The sequence below is a fragment of the Anolis carolinensis genome, chromosome 5, assembly GCF_035594765.1.
Source record: "Anolis carolinensis isolate JA03-04 chromosome 5, rAnoCar3.1.pri, whole genome shotgun sequence".
NCBI classification, from domain to species: domain Eukaryota; kingdom Metazoa; phylum Chordata; class Lepidosauria; order Squamata; family Dactyloidae; genus Anolis; species Anolis carolinensis.
In genome coordinates this window covers 126,319,662-126,337,036 of record NC_085845.1, presented here as the reverse complement: position 1 = coordinate 126,337,036, position 17,375 = coordinate 126,319,662, and the positions used below count along the sequence as shown (strand labels likewise).

General features: G+C 38.2%; 1 protein-coding gene across 4 annotated transcripts in view; it reads right to left on the bottom strand.

Moving 5' to 3' along the window:
- gramd4 (GRAM domain containing 4) overlaps positions 1 to 17,375 on the bottom strand; it is a 115,042-nt gene that overhangs the window by 26,556 nt on the left and 71,111 nt on the right. For all 4 annotated transcript variants that reach the window (XM_062982233.1, XM_062982232.1, XM_062982234.1 and 1 more), the window contains 3 exons: positions 16,128 to 16,248; positions 7,123 to 7,184; positions 599 to 731 (listed from right to left, as the gene is read on the bottom strand). In XM_062982233.1, the coding sequence (XP_062838303.1) occupies positions 599 to 731; positions 7,123 to 7,184; positions 16,128 to 16,248 (316 nt within the window). The remainder of the gene's footprint in view (positions 1 to 598; positions 732 to 7,122; positions 7,185 to 16,127; positions 16,249 to 17,375) is intronic.

Sequence of the window (17,375 nt, the reverse complement as noted above, 5' to 3'; positions counted from 1 at the left end):
TATAAAAATGCCAGTAAGACAGCAGTGCTAAAATACAATTCTAATACTAATAAAATAATAAAATAATAATAATAACAAAACAACAACAATAATACACCAGATACTATAAAAAACTATAATGTGGAAAATGTGACATATTGATAGTATCAATTAGCACTAATTCTTTCAGGCTAGTTTAAATATGAGAAGGGAGAGTGGTACACTTGCTACAAAGGAGCAATCTGCATATCATACACACTAGCAGCTCTGCACAAATATCAAATAAAGTTGTGATATAAAACTACTCCTATACAGAGCTAAGATGCTATATAGGTCCAAAAATAAAACTAGTAAGAATTATGAGTTGTCTGAATGTATATTAAATAAACTAAAGCTGACACTTTTATTCTTTGTGCACATACTGTATGTCAAATTGCATTGTTTCCTCTCATTCCAGAGAGTTCTCAATTATTTCATCCAGAGACACTGGCATAATTAAAGAGACACACAGAAGCTTTTAACAACACTCTAGAGGCTGTGATCAGTATAAGCAGGGAACAATGTGGCTTTCTGTATTTAATTTATATAATGATACAATAGGTCATCCAATATGATTTACCTTCTAGCACTAAGCGGTTCTTCCGTTTCAACCGTGTTCTCTTCTGGCTGAAATCTGAAGTCTTCGATGTATTCCCCAAATTTGTCATAGACCCATTTCTGAACTCTTGAACATACCATGTGGCTGCGTTTATCTAAAGACAAAAATGTGTTACATTTTGTTACTTACAAGGATCAGTTCAAAACTACAGGCGCAAGCAATAATTCTATAGCACAGGCAGGCATTTTCAGCTGGCAAGCGAACTTGTACTATCAGTTGTGCTATGTGGTAAGCTGTTTTCAATGAAGAATCAGTACCAAAAAGTACAGTTAAGTGCCCAGTGATGAACAGAAGAATGCTCTGTTAGCCTTGGCTCCCAATGTCTTTCCAGATGCTATGTCCTGATTCTCTCATGATCTCTGGCATGAACCGGGATTTCTCCGTTAAACTAATGATGCAATTGCAAAATGGGATAGAACAAGAATACCTCTAAAACAGCCTTATTTCCAAGTAAAGCACACCTAGTGAATCAACAGAATTTAATGCTTGTTTACCACTGAGGCAATGGCTTTACTCCACTGGGGACAAAGAATTGAATGCAGGTGATCTGTGCTATTTATGTTATCAATATATTACCTTCTTTTTTTACAATCAATAATATTTAATGATACAATAAAATACATGAAATATAAATCCAATCCACGATGTGAACAAAGCTTCCCACAGTTGTCTAGACTTTGTGACACCAGGTAACCAAAGAGATTTGGCTAAGAGACAACATCACAGAACCAATTTGGTCTAAGAGCAGGAAGTATTGCGCCCACTACTTCTTCCTTGTCTGAATATACATAAAATCAGATAACCACAGAATCTAAGAACTGGAAGGTGCAAGGACCATATGGGACCTCATCAAATGAGTTGCAGAAAGGGGGGCGGATCATCTTCATAGTGCAGCATATCGTCCCGCTATGGGCTTTTTTAAGATAACAGTTTTTATTATTACACCTTTAAAAAAAGAAGCACATAATATTGTTCACACACACAAAAAAGGACCATATGGGACCTCATCAAATGAGTTGCGGAAAGTGGGGCGGATCATCTTAGAGCAACATATCATCCCACTGTGGGTTTTTTTAAAGATAATAGTTTTTATTATTATACCTTTTAAAAATAAAAATAGAAAACATAATATTGTTCACACAAATCAAAAAAAGACAAAAATAAATGGGCTGGGGTTGTGGAGCTCTGGTTACCTTCTTGACCTTTTTGCTAAGATCACGTGCAGGGCCAAAGAAAAAAGGGCATTGCTTTCCATTAGCATTTAAAATGCAAACACACGGAAAAAATAAATGGAATAAACTGAGCAGAATGGAGATGAGATGTAAAGTCTATTCATCAGGAGGAAAATCAATTTGGGATTGGTCTTAAAGCCTGCTCTGGATAGGGTTTCACTCTCTCTCACTGACCAGGCTGGTAGTTTGGGGCTGCTCTTGGACTCGGTGCCGTTATTAGAGGGCCAGATAGAGCTCCTGTGATTAGGAGTGACTCTGCCCAGCTTCAGATGGTATGTCATCTGTGCCCTATTCTCAGAAAGGGGAGATCTGGCCTTGGTGGTTTATGTTTTAAAAGTACCTCACAATGAGACCACTGTAATACACTCTACAGCAGTAGTTCTCAACCTGTGGGTCCCCAGGTTTTTTTTCCTACAACTTTCAGAAATCCCAGCCAGTTTACTAGCTGCTAGGATTTCTGGGAGTTGAAGGCCAAAACATCTGGGGACCTACAGGTTGAAAACACTGCTCTACAGTATGCTACATTTCTGCAGTGTTTGGAAGCTACAATTAATGCAAAATGTAGCAGCCAGATAGCTGGCATGTGTACACTTGAGATACTGTATATTAGGCTTGAGCGATCCATGAAAAAATTGATTCTAAACTCGTTTCAAAAGTAGGGGGCGCCAGCGTTTCGTTTCTGAAGTCATTTCCGAATTTTGCCCCCCAAAAAATTCGAAATTAACGAAAATTTGTTAGTTTCAAAAGTAATTCGTTAATGGCGGACGCGCATGCGCAGTGGCAAAAAAAAACCAGCACGAGGGGAGATTTTACAGGACTCTCCCGCCCTCATTTTTTGAGTGATCTTCTTCAAACTTGGTACAGTGGTAGAACACATTTAACACTGATAGCTCACCAAAATTTGGAACGTTTCCCGTATCCTCTGATTTTTGGCGAATTTTCATACCTTTTATAATAACCATTTTTTAATAATTGCAGAAATCTGTTCCTGGTTTGAAAGTCTTATTTCCTGTTAAATTGGGTTGTCTTTACTGTGAAAGTCATTGTTCTACTTCAGAAACTTTGTTTTTGTGGCTGAAACTTTGTTAAATTGGTGTGTGTGTGATATATACTGTGTCCCTGCATATGTGTGTGTGTGTGTGTGTATAGGTAAAGGTAAAGGTATCCCTTGACGTTAAGTTCAGTCATGTCTGACTCTGGGGGTTGGTGCTCATCTCCTTTTCTAAGCCCAAGAGCCAGTGTTGTCCATAGACACCTCCAAGGTCATGTGGCCGGCATGACTACATGGAGTGCCATTACCTTCCCGCCAGAGCGGTACCTATTGATCTACTCACATTGGCATGTTTTCAAGCTGCTAGGTTGGCAGAAGCTGGAGCTAACAGCGGGCACTCACTCTGCTCCCGGGATTTGAACCTGGGACCTTTCGATCTGCAAGTTCAGCAGCTCAGTGCTTTAACACACTTCGCCATCGGGGCTCATGTATATATAATATACATACACATACACACAATGTGGAGAATATGTGGAAAGGTAGATACATAAGTTGGGAGCCACAGCGAAGGCACCTTCCTGGGAGCAAGGTCTAATAATAATAATAATAATAATAATAATAATAATAATAATAATAATAATAAATCCCTTACAATATCCAAGATGGCTCACTGCTACAGAATCTTGGGAGCTTTAGTTTGGTATGGTACCATTATTGGCAGAGAAAGCTAAGCTGTAGGAGTTGAAATCCAATCATTGATCCTCCCTATAGAATCAATTTTATATGCATTTTTAGCTACAGGAAAGCTAAAATCAGGACAGTAAAAGAACAACACCCAGAAAATGGGAATTCCAGACAGGAAACAATCAGGGCCAGCTAATACCTCCCAACAAAGGATTCCCCCAGGTAGGAAGCAGCCAGGCTTTGAAGCTGCAAGGCTATTCAATGCTAATCAAGGTGACCAATTGCAACATTCACACTTGCCTCCCACAGACAAGAGTTCTTTCTCCCACCCTGGACCTTCCACAGATATAAACCCCACTTGCCTAGCTTCGCACAGACGTCAAAACCTCTGAGTATGTCTGCCACAGATGTGGGTGAAACGTCAGGAGAGAATGCTTCTGGCACATGGCCATAGAGCCCGGAAAACTCATAGCAACCCAGCCAGTAGGCTGTTGCTGAACAACCTATGAACTTTTAGCATTAAAGGAAAAAATGCCCAAGATTTTATCACTTAATACTGTTGGCATGTCTGGAGAAGAATAGAATGCTTCTATTCCAGGCAAGGGCAAACTTTGCCCATGTCTGGAGTTAGGAATTGTAGGAGTTGAAATCCAAAACAATTTGACAGAAAACTGGGAGTTGTAGTTTGGCATGGTACTGGCTCTCTTCTGCAGGGAAGGCTAGGGACTTTATAAAACTACAGCTCACATGACATGGCACTGAATCTGTTGCAATTGAGCTGGTGCCAGAATCCTTTCCGGGAGATCTCCTCAGTGGAGATATCTCTTAAAGGGATATCCTCTGGCTCTAAGGATTCCATTTAGGAAGGCAAGCCAGTGGTTTTGGTATTCCCCTTTAAGCCTGGCTGAAGAAGCAAAACCAAACGGCGGCTCCAGGGCGAGGCAGGGAGGCCAAGCGCAGGCAGGCATGGCTCTTCTCTCTTCTCTTCGCTCCCTCCCTGCTTCGCGGAAGGCTTCTACTGAGCCGGTGTGGTCCCGGGGGGGGGGGGGGGGGGGGCGATCCGAAGACATCAGAAACAAACGAAAAAAGGTACTTTTATTATTCAAATTCGTAATATTTGTAAGGCAGTGAGCAGATGTTTCAATATCAATTCAAAATTAATTACGAAACGAATTTTAAACGAATTTAACGAACTAACGAAAAATTTGCTCCAGCCTACTGTATATCATTAGTCTGGAAGAATAGCTCTTACTTGAGATTTACGTTGGAGGTCAGTTTTGATTTACAAAGTCCTGAACCTCTTGTGGCCTGGGATATCCTCTTCATGAGGTTACCCAAACTTTTGAGATCCTCAGTGATGATCGTGTTGCATGTCCTGTTGCCTATTAAATGGTTAGGATGATGGATACCTGTGACAGGGCTTTCTCGGTAGCATCACTCCCACTGTACAATTCCAACCCAAGAGAAGTCCCGTCTAGCTTCATCCCTAATGATTTTCTTGTAGGCAACTAAGGCTGCATTGTTCTTCGTGGACTTTAATCCTGCTTTTATAACTATCTGGCTTTTAAATTATATTTTAGTCTGTTTTAAAATGTTTTTATTCATTAATGTAATATTTTTACAAACTGTCAGGGTCCTGGTGGGCTGGGAATTGATAAATACTATGAACCAATGAATGATGTAGTAAATTGCTTCCCATATCTGATTCGGTTCAAAGGTCATGAAGAGATTTGGTTAGCAATAGCTTTTAAAATCTTAATGTACAATGATTTAGGATTTCCTTCTCTGCTTCCTTTTGTTCTTTTAGCTTTTGCTTCAGAATTTCATTCTGTCTCTGTGCTGCATCGGCATCTGAGTGCAAAACTATAGCCTTACCTACCGTTTGCCAACTCAAATTTCATGCCAGTTAGCACAAGTCCCAGCTTGCACACCCATTTCAAGCAGCTGCTTTGGAGTTTGATTTGCTATTCAACTGGAAAAAGTAGTTTGCCAGTTCAGACATCATGGAAAATCCCAGTTAAACGTTATTTGTAGAACAGTTAAAATAAACCTGAGAGTACAGTCAGTGCTATCACATTTTACTTAAAACTGTAAATGAAAGAACATTTCACAATCATTATACCAAACCACTTCATACATTTCAGACTGTTATTGTTTTTACACCTTCAGATTTTATTTTAGGGATGACAAGAACAGTGCTGGAAACATGTTATTTTCCAATGCTTATGTAACCAATGTTTACAGAAAAGCAGGGTCTCAATAGAACAAAGTTTTGAAAAACAGGGAGGAAATGGGCCAGATAGAAAAAGAGAGATGTTCCAACAAAAATAACACAGGAGAGGATTTAAACATTTTTAAGGAGGCAGCTAAGGGGAGCTAGATATACAGGGAAAGAAATTTATATAGGTATAAATTCTAAACAGCTTTGCAATGCAGTTAAATGTGCAGTGAGCCTGACGTAGTAGTCCCATAAATATTCTTGACAATATCTTGATTTTTAGCATGTTTACACAATGTTGGATTAGAAACCTCAACACCAGGATATGGCCCATATTTGTAAGGATTCATTCATCCACAGCACTTCTACTAAATTATATCATCAGTTTTCTTGCCATCCCAAACTACAAATCCCAGAATTCTGTGAAGCAGAGTCATGGCAGTAAGGTGGTATCAAAGTACTATAATTATAAAATATTGATAGGCCAGCATTTTGGTCTGAGCTGACATTTCCTCCTTCATCCTCCTTCTCTTGGAGTCACTGTTTATAAAGCTGCAGACAGCAAATATGCAGCAGTCAAGGACATCAGAGAGTCTGACGAGAACAATTTAACAGAAATGCAATTCCTGCTTTAAAGCCATCTCTGATGACAACTATTTGGTAAAATAAAAATTGCTTCTTTTTTGCTTGCCTTTTGAAGGTGGGCCATATCAGCAGGTCTCTTCTATCCAGACTCTGCTTTTCTGTAAACATTAGTTACACAGGCACTGAGAAAGATATAGATCACAGAAATAAGTCAAATTTCCCAGTGACCTTTGAAATATTTTGTAAACATTACTGAAATTTGGGGGCACTGTGTAGACTTCTTCGGGTGCTAGAAATTGCCTACACTGTAGGTTTATAAGTTTATGTTAATTCAACAAGAACTCTGGACAACTAAAATGTCACATTTTGTTGCATGAAGAATAAAATGGCCTACTCCAACCACTGCAGCTGAGAGTTTTAGCCCAGCACATCTAGTGGCTGCCAAATTGGATGGCTTCAAAATATTCCCATGTAGATGCTTACTAATTCAAGAATGTTTATGAGGTTAATTATGAGAATATAGGTATGTCTTCATCCAGCTCTCTTTGTACCCATTTTTAAAAAGGTCATAGAATTTTATACATTTTGCCTAGCAGCTTGGAATTTGGTCTTGCATTTCCTACATATCAGTATTAACTGAAAGCACCACACACATTCCAATAAATATTTCTGTCTGCTCACTCATTAATCAGAAGTTTTTCCTCTCTGTTCCTTTCTGCTTGTGGAGTAAACTTGGCTGAAGTCACTAAAAGCATCATTAAGAAGCCAAATGTACCTGTTCCATTGACTTGTGTCTGTGCTTTTGGGGGCTGCTGAGTAGGAGGTGGTTCTTCTGTTCTAAAGAAAACCCAAAAACAGAAATACAACAATTTAGAACAGTACATCTCTCAAAATAAAACAAAATGAATATACACATTCCATACAAGTATAGATGTATTTTATTAGCCTAATGGGAGATAAAGGCAAAGTATTCCCCATCAAAACAGACATATAGGGACAACATAGTCTTTCCATGATATATGATCTACCATAAATAAAATATCATAAAAAGGTTTATTTCTAGTGCTGTTGTTGCTAATCTTTCTTATACTCTGCCTTTTCCTCATACTAATGTTTAAGGCAGGCAGCCAAAACTGCACTAGGTATTTTTTCCCACCAACCCTTAGCCCCATATACATCCAGGCTGCTTAAGGCAATGATAGTGCCTAGGCTTCCTGGAAAGAAATCTCTGATTTATTTACGGGCTGCTTAAGGCTGTATAGCAAATTATTTTGCTTGTCAAAGTCCTGGTCTACAGAGCTGAGGCATGTTTCTGTCATTCCCTTTTATTCCCTGAACAACCACCTCTAGGAAAGAAAGAAAAAAACCCTTCTATTTTTCAGATGCATTTATAAAGAACAGGTCAAATCTGTATTATTGTAGGCTTTCAGTATATACCAAAATACTTTCTAGATGCCAAGTTGCCCCAAGACATTTTGTTGTTTGATGCAAAATGGCACCCACTTGCTATTTCCTGTACAGAAGATATGTTGACAGGCTATGAACTCTGAAACACTGGAAATGTGACAGGATTCACAACTGTCAAGGCACCAGGGCGGCCCAAGACAGTTTGTGTGACATGCATAATTCTGGCCTCCAATGCAGAGGAATGGATGTTTAAAGAACAAAGAACTCTCAAATGGTGGCCACTAGGGACATCATTTGCTACCTGAGGCTTGGTTTTGCATACTGTTCTGATCTGGCCATGCCTATTAGTAAACTGCACAATAAAAACGAGGAAGAAACAGTTAGAACTTAATGTACATTTCAACATGAAAAAAGAGTCTAGAACTGGATCTACACTGGCCTATATCGCAGGATCTGATCCTAGATTACCTGCTTTGAACTAGATTATAGAGCCTAAACTGCCAGATAACCTGGGATAAGCATTACACTATGTTGTTGTATGTCTTTCGGGCTGTGTGGCCATGTTCCACACAGCCCGAAAGACATACAACAACCCTGTGATCCCGGCCATGAAAGCCTTCGACAACACAGGTTACACTATGTAATGCAATTTCTGTTCCAGGGTGATAAATGGCATTTCCTAATTGGTCCTATCATAAAAACATGGAACAAGTTTATTAAACTGCAAAAACATTGTTTTTGTGAGACATCCTGCAGCACATTACTGTGTATTGAACTACTTTTTCTGTCAATTTCTTGTAAAACATGATGTTTTGGTGCTTAATTTGTAAAATCATAATATAATTTTATGTTTAATAGGCTTTTTTATTAATCCCTCCTTATTATCCAAGATTTTTGCTTATCCAATGTTCTGCTGGCCCGTTTATCTTGGATAAGTGAGACTCTACTGTACTAGTTTGTGGCAGGCACAGAAACTAAGTATCTGGAGTATAAACAACTACAGTAGAGTTCTGGTTAACCGACTTCCAGTTATCCAACCTACTGTATTATTCAACGTGCCAGGCCCTTTTGAGGCACCCCGTGCACGTTGCTAGGCAGCAACGCTCCCCTAAGCCGAGTGCTTGCTGTAGGGATGTGCCCCGTCCCTCCAGCGAGCACTCGCCACTTTGAAGGCGCCCCAGGCGCGTTTCAGGGCAGCAACGCGCTCGGGGCGCTTCCCTAAGCCAAGTGCTCGCCGTAGGGACAAGCCCCATCCCTCTGGTGAGCACTCGCCACTTTGAAGGCACCTCGGGTACGTTGCTGGGCTGCAACATGCTTGGGGCATTTCCCTGAGCCGAGTGCTCACTGTAGGGACGAACCCCATCCCTCCGGCAAGCTCTCACCACTTGGGAGGTGCCCAACGTTGCTAGGCAGCAACGCGCACGGGGCGCTTCCCTAAACCAGCTTGCCGGGGGAGGGGGGGGGATAATAGGGCCTCCCTATTATCCATCAGTTCCAGTTATTTGACATTCAGCCCGCCCGTTTATGTCGAATAACCGGAACTCTACTGTACTTTCAAAGTAAATACTGCACAATTAAACACATCCAAAGCAGGAAAGACAAAATTTCAAATTTTGTTACATAGTGTAATCTGGGATCAGATCCTGGGATATATGGAAGTGTAGATCCAGCTTAGGTTTCATAAACCAGCCAAAATGCAAAAGTGGAACATCATACATTCTCTTGCAGCTAGGAAGGAAATGAGTTCCTGATCTGTGTCTTTCCATACCAGGACCCCCAATCTGAGCTAGTTTCTTTGTTTCAGCCTTTGCAGTTAGGATAAATTTGTATTCTGGTCTTTGTGCAGGTCATATCTGATAACAAGCACTCCATATGTGTCAAGCAGCATGCACACTAAATAACATTCCTGTAATATCTATTGATGGAGAACACAGTACTATCAATGAGATAAGACTTCCCTGAAACCAAATACAGAGCCAAAATATGGCAGGAGACAGTGAATGCTCCATCTGTTAACAATAGACATTCAATCTATTGTAGGAGCATGATATGCGGTGAGAAAACACCTTTGAACACAACCAAATCTTACACACATTCCAAATTCTCGTGTATTTTAAAAAGAGACTCTTGACACTGCATCTGTATAATGCCTTAATTGTCTTTAATTGATATAATGCTGTTTCTATCAAGCATGGCAGTAACACCAGCTTCAACTCATTTCTGTTTGGTCACACTGCAATTAGAGTAGCATGAAAAGTCGTTTAGAGCTGGTCATGAACGTTTAACAGTGTATCATTTTGCACAGCAGCAAAGTACAGGTTTACAAACTTACCATTCAACCCCAACCCACAGGAGCACCCAATATTCTGTGCCAAGGAATTAGCAAACATTTTTACAACTGGGAACCACAAAAGGAAAAGAAAACCTGTTCGGAGATGCACTTGTTATTTACTTAGGCACCTTGACGGTGCGTTGCTGGGCTCTAAGAAGGTTTGCAGTCAAACATATGCTTGTTGCATGATGGCTTACTTTATTAAACTGAGTTCAAAATTACTCTTTCTTGCTCTCTGCTCCTGTTCAAATACTCAAACCCATCACACACAAATTTTTAAAAAACAACAAAAATAAACATACACACAATCACTCCTGTCATGATCACAAGAAACAATATACGTAATCACTGCCTTAAACAATGGCATATCCTGCTATTAAGCTTCTAAGAACCTTTATCCCTTTAATTTATTATTGTTTATCTCCATATCATTTCCAAATTATGGCAAACTTATTGTGAGGCAAACTTATCACAGGGTTTCTTAGAAAGATTTATTTAGAGGAAATCATCCACAGCTTTCTTCTGTTGACGAAATAATGAAACTTGGCCAAAGTCACATGATGGATTTCCCTGACTGAGTGAGGATTCAGGCCTTGGTCTCCAGGGGCAAAGTCAACACTCAAATTATTGCACCACAATGGCTTCCTACACTACACTGGCTATGCTCTAATACCATTGAAAAGAGTAGACAAAGTGGGGGAGGGAGGTGTTCAACCTTAATGTAGCCAGAGAACGGAACTTTAGGAAAAAATGAATTGTCAGGCCAGTTGATGATGTGCCACAAAAAAGGAGAAATAAGTCTTGAAAATTTAAAACCACTGAAAACCATCTCTCTATCTATAACAATGATTGAAAGAAAACTCCATTTAGCAAGTTTCTACTCCCTCTCTTGCAAAATAAGGTCTCTTCCAATGTATATTTTAGAAGATATAAAGAGGAACGCTGGCATGCCCTTTCACAACCCACAACACAGCAGAAACGCCAGTGACTGAGCAAAGAGTGGTTGGAACAACCTAGACCCATATCGTAAACCCCATCCTTGCAAACTTCCCAAATCTTAAGGAACAAAGAAGAAGTGGTGGCAGTTCTCAATTCTCCAAACAGTTTGTCCACATCATGAGGTTGAACAAACAGAAGACCAAACGTTGGTCTCTGTGTTAAAATTATTGCATCGTCCGCATACAGGTTCAATCTCAACTCCTCCTTCCTCCCAATCTTATACCCTTCCCATGTTTCATCCATCCTTATTTTATATGCTAGGGGTTCCATTACCAGAGCAAATAACATTGGGGATAATGGACAACCTTGTTTGGTCCCATTCTCAATTTGAATGTTTTCCGTTCTTTGTCCATTCACTCTAATACAAGCCGTATTCTCCCTATATACATTTTTAATCATTTCACAGAAATTATTCCCCAAATTTAGTTCTTTACATAATCTATACAGATATTCATGGTTTACTTTGTCGAAAGCTTTATACACATCTAACTTTAGAATTGACAATTTTCTTTTTGTTTTTGTCGCATGACAAATCGCATTCACAACATTTCTTATTGGTTCATTGATACTCCGCCCTTTAACAAATCCATATTGGTCTTCTCCTATAATCTTTGGTAGAATAATTTCCAATCTATTTGCTATGATTTTCATGAATATCTTATAACCTTGGTTTACTAAACTGATCGGACGATATGATTCTGGGAGCTCCGGTTGTCTATCTGGCTTCAGAACTGGAATAATTTCAGAAAGTTTCCATGTTTCCGGGACAATACCTCTCATATATACCTCATTAAACATTTCAGCCATATATGGTACCAACTCATGCATAAAGGTCTTATAAAATTCTGCTGTATATCCATCTATACCAGGTGCCTTATATTGTTTCAGTCCTTTAATTACCTGAATTACTTCTTCCTGTGTTATTTCATCATTTAGCATAATTTTATCCTCCTCATTTACTTTATTCCCAATTTTTATTTCTTCATTATTCACCTGTTCTTTTTGGTACAACTCCCTGTAAAAATCTCTCATTATTTCTTCGAGTTCCTTTCTTCCATCTTTCACCAATCCATTTTTATCTTTAAGTTTTGTTATACATGACTTTTCCTTTCTCCTCTTTAAATATCTCACCATTTGTTTCATTGATTTTGTACCCCATCCATTAATTCGTTGCTTCACACTCTGTCTCATTTTGTTCCATTGCACCTCATCCATTAATTCCAATTCTTTCTTTTTCTGCCTTAATATACTATTTATATTTCTTCTCCTTGTTATTCTCAATTGTTCTTGTATTGATTCAATTTCTTTTATACATTTTTCTTTTCTCTCTCCAACTTTTCCTTATGTAGGACTCAATACTAAAACATTGACCTCTTAATACACTTTTAAATGAGTCCCACACCACAGTTTTAGATAACTCTCCATTATCATTTATTCTATAATATTCTTTTATCTCCTCCTGAAGCTTCAATTTATATTCATCTTTTTCTGTTACCACCGAATTATATCTCCAAATTCTTTGACTAATCTCATTACTCAATCCCAAGGTTGCAATCAGAGGACTGTGGTCTGACAAAAATATTGGTTTCCTTTCTACCTTCTTTATTTGGGCTTTGCTTGCTTTATTTAGTAAGATATAATCTATACAGCTAAATTTATTATGTCTTGCTGAATAAAAAGTATCCCTAATACTTTGATTTGCGTGCGCATCCACCATATTAAGCTTATTTACATCTATTGCTTTTTTATTTTTTTTAGTTAAGTCCAAATTGAAATCGCCTGCCCAAATCAATGTCCCTTCCGCATAATTATCCAGCTTCTTTTTAGTATTCAATATATACTGTTTTGTGTTTCTGTTCGGTGCATATATCACAGCTAATGTTATTTTAACCTGATTTATCTTGCCTTTCACGAAAACTGTTCTTCCTTCCCTATCTCTTTGAACATCAAGCTCCTGAAATGGAACATTTTCATCATCTGCCAGAATATGAAAGAGCTGACACAGGTTTGCAAATGACTCAAGGAGATTTGCAAATGATTATCTTAAGAAACTGAGCTGTTCAGGGTTTAGGCCAGTGGTTCTCAACCTGTGGATCCCCAGATGTTTTGGCCTACAACTCCCAGAAATCCCAGACAGTTTACCAGCTGTTAGGATTTCTGGGAGCTGAAGGCCAAAACATCTGGAGACCCACAGGTTAAAAACTACTCCTCTACGCAGAACAAATGGGAATAATTACAAAAAAATACCCCTCCCCAGACACCTTCAGGATACATCCACCTCTAACTGTCTCTGAGGGAAGGCCATAGATATAAGTCAAGCTCATTTTTGTTGTAAGATCCATTCGAATCTGATAATGAACTGACCATGACAATGAAGTAACTACCAGCTCTCCTAACCAAGTACACATTTAGGACATGTCCTGTTACATGGGTCAGGAAATGCAATTTGAAACAGGCAAGAGGTTATCATAAAGTCCATGAATTTCAACGAGTCAAGGCAGGCAGACACCATTCAGTTATTTTTTGTTCAAAAGGAAGTACATCTGGGCCTTTAAAATATGAGCCTGTGGATCACTTCAAAAATGTTGAAATGGCCCATAATGCTGGAGGAGACATATCACTCACTTTGAAGCCAAAATAATTTATACTTCCCAAATCTAGAAACTAAAGATCCTTGGAACAAGCAAAAACAACCTCAGGGACTACATTTTACTCACCCCTGCTCTACAGAAATGCCATTAGATAAATATTTCACCATCCATGAACATGAGATGTAGGAAATGGGAATGATAAAAGACTTGTATATGATATATCAAACTATCCACACAATCAACCCAAAAACAGTCATGAAAACAATACGATTCACTTACAACTGGCAGCATTGCTAGCAGTAATTAATTATAGTTTTCTTATGTGATAAAACTAATACACAGCTATAGTGGAGACAGAATGCAATTTATACCAATTAGACCATTCTAAATTATTCCGACATTTAGACATTTGTTCTACTGGCATAGAGCCTCTTGCAGCAGATGTTACATTAAGTGCAAGGCAGTATAAGAACATCCTCACAGAAAAATATATAAAACAAATGCCACACTGCTGCTCAGTATTTCTTTTTAATATGATAGGAGATTTAGAAATATGTAAGGAAAGAAATGCATTTTATTTTTATTGATTTATTCAATGCATTTATATTCTACCTTTCAGAAACAGTATAATAGTTCACATACAACAAATTAAGCAAACTTGAAGTTTAAAGTTCAAAGAGCTTTAAACATAAAAATATAAACATGTAAACATGAAGCATTCTGAAAGAGTTCTTAAAAGCTGAAGGTGCAAAGCAGCAAGAAAGGAGTTTCATCGTTGAACTACCTTGCTAAAAGTCATGAGTTATCTTTTCTCCGTATTATATACATAGGTTTCAGCAAAATTCAGTGTTTGCATATGTTCTGATGCACTCCCTGGAATAACGTATCTTGCTCTGGGCACCAGAATTCAAGGAGGATAATGGCAAGCTGGAATGTGTCCGAAGGAAAGCAACCAAAATTGTAAAAGACCTGGAAGCCTTGCACTATGAAGAGTTGTTTAAGAAGCTGGTTATGTTTAACCTGGAAAAGAGGTTAAAAGATGACATGACAACCATATGTTTAAATATCTGAAAGAATGTTGTATTGAAGCTGGAACAAGCTTGTTTTCTGCTGCTCCAGAAACTAAGACACAGAGCAATGGATTCAAATTACATGAAATGAGATTCTAGCAAAACATTTGGAAGAACTTCCTGATAGAAAGAGCTGTCTAGGAAGGCGATATGGTGCCTCAGACTGTGGTGGAGTCTCTTTCTTTGGTTTTTTTTTTTAAATCATCTGTTGGGAGTGTTTTGAATCCATGCACTTTCAACTCCGTGTTTCTATTATTTTCCCCATCATTGTGTGCAATTAACAGAAGGGATCAAGAGCTGAAGTCAATCGGTTGTGAGAAGCAAAGAAACAGTATTTGTATCTATTCTGCAAGTTTGGATAGTGTCATTCTTGAATATGACTCCAGTTATTTTCTTAGGCTCAGTCTTTCTAAAATTGAGATACTGTAATTTTGGATCAAATAGTTCTGGAGAAGACTCAAATATTGTATGACACCAGAAACACCACACATTTTAGATCTAGGATGTACATGTTACATCTAATGTACAGTGTGTTAACCCTACATCTCAGATTTTGTTTGAAGTCATTTTAGGCTTTCATAGGAGAGGGCATATGCAGACTTTACTGTGAATGCAGTACATAGGGGGGAAGAAGCTTATCTCTTCAATCACTCGTGCAAAAGGAACTTAACCACACATAAACACAAAAAAAAATTAGGGAGAAATTTCCCATTGACACGAGTATAAATTTTTGCTAATGGATGTGTTTATGTGCTATAGATATTGCAAGGTTCTAATTCTCATCAGCCCCAACAAACACAACGAATGTCCAGGTATGACAGAAGGTAATACAGTAGAGTCTCACTTATCCAACACTCGCTTATCCAACGTTCTGGATTATCCAACGCATTTTTGTAGTCAATGTTTTCAATGCATTGTGATATTTTGGTGCTAAATTCGTAAATACAGTAATTACTACATAGCATTAATGGGTAATGAACTACTTTTTCTGTCAAATTTGTTGTATAACATGATGTTTTGGTGCTTAATTTGTAAAATCATAACCTATTTTGATGTTTAATAGGCTTTTTCTTAATCTCTCCTTATTATCCAACATATTCACTTATCCAACGTTCTGCCGGCCCGTTTATGTTGGACAAGTGAAACTCTACTGTACTAAGAATTCTATAAGCTCCCTGAGCCATTTAGAATTCAAGTGTATATAAAAAATTACCACTTCAAAATCCCTATAAAATCTCCAATTGTTCATTTCTCATTACTCCATCAAATGACAAAATGAAGTGAATATTGTTTGCCCATTGTTAACTTGCTGTCGCCATCTAAAGAACAGACTGCTACCTTCCAAATCCAGTTACAGTACATTTCATAAAAATTTTCTTACCTTGTTTTAAGTATTTCATTGACTTTTTGTTCCAGTTCTATCCTCCTGAGGCGTTCTTTTTCTAGCTCCTGTTTCAATGTTTCAGCATTGGTTTCTTCTCTCAGCTTCCTCAGCTCCTCCTCTGTTAAGAAGGGGAAATGGAGAGAAAAAAAAGATTTTACGCATTTTGACAATTTAAATCACCCAGACTGGGAAGAGGAACTGCAGAGGAGTAATAAACAGATAAATGGATGGTTCCCATATTTGAAGAGAGGCTCATTCTGGACTCTAGTAAACCAGTGTTTTAACTTTCAAGTCAATAGTACATCCCTGACATCAGGCAATTCTGCCTAAGCCATTACAGCCCTATGGATACAAAACGGTATTATTTGACTTCCCCATCAATTTAGGAAAATCCAGAGGACTCATAAATAAGTTGCTATTCCCAAATATGTTATGCTCAATAATCAATAAAGCCATGCCTATCTTCTGCTCATTAAGTCATATTATGACAAAACAAAACTGAAATTACATCCAAATGACAAATTACATCCGAGTTGCTGCAGGTGATTCCCTGAAACTCAAGACAACAGCAGGGACAAAGCATATACTCTCTATGCCTATGATCAACACATCTCCAACCCCAACCCCTCCCCCTTTTAAATTCACATTAACACAGAAGTCCTAAACCTGAAGCCCTAGAGAGCTTCTGCCAGTAAGAGTAGAAAGTATTAGATTGGGAGGAATGTTCAAATACCTAGTATCCAACATTCTGGATTATCCAACGCAATCTGCCTCCCGCCCGGATCCACAGCTGTTTCTCTAGGCAGCAAGGACTGATCTTTTTATGGATTTAACTTCCGACAATGTTGTTACTGCAAGTCCATTTTATGCAATTCTGTCTTTATTTGTAATAAATTTGTTAGTAGCCAATGTTTTTATAGTCAATGTTTTCAATACATTGCAATGTTTTGAAGCTAAATTCATAAATACAGTAATTACTACATAACATTACAGTGCCCTGAACTGATTTTTCTGTCGATTTGTGGTAAAACATGATGTTTTGGTGCTTCATTTTAAAATCATAACGTAATTTGACATTTAACAGGCTTTTCCTTAATCCCTCCTTATTATCCAACATTTTCATTTATCCAACGTTCTGCCGGCCCATTTATGTTGGATAAGTGAGACTCTACTGTACTTTAATATTGGCAAGCATTTTTTTCTATTTATCACTTTTATTAAGTTTTATAGCTTCCAAGTTTTATT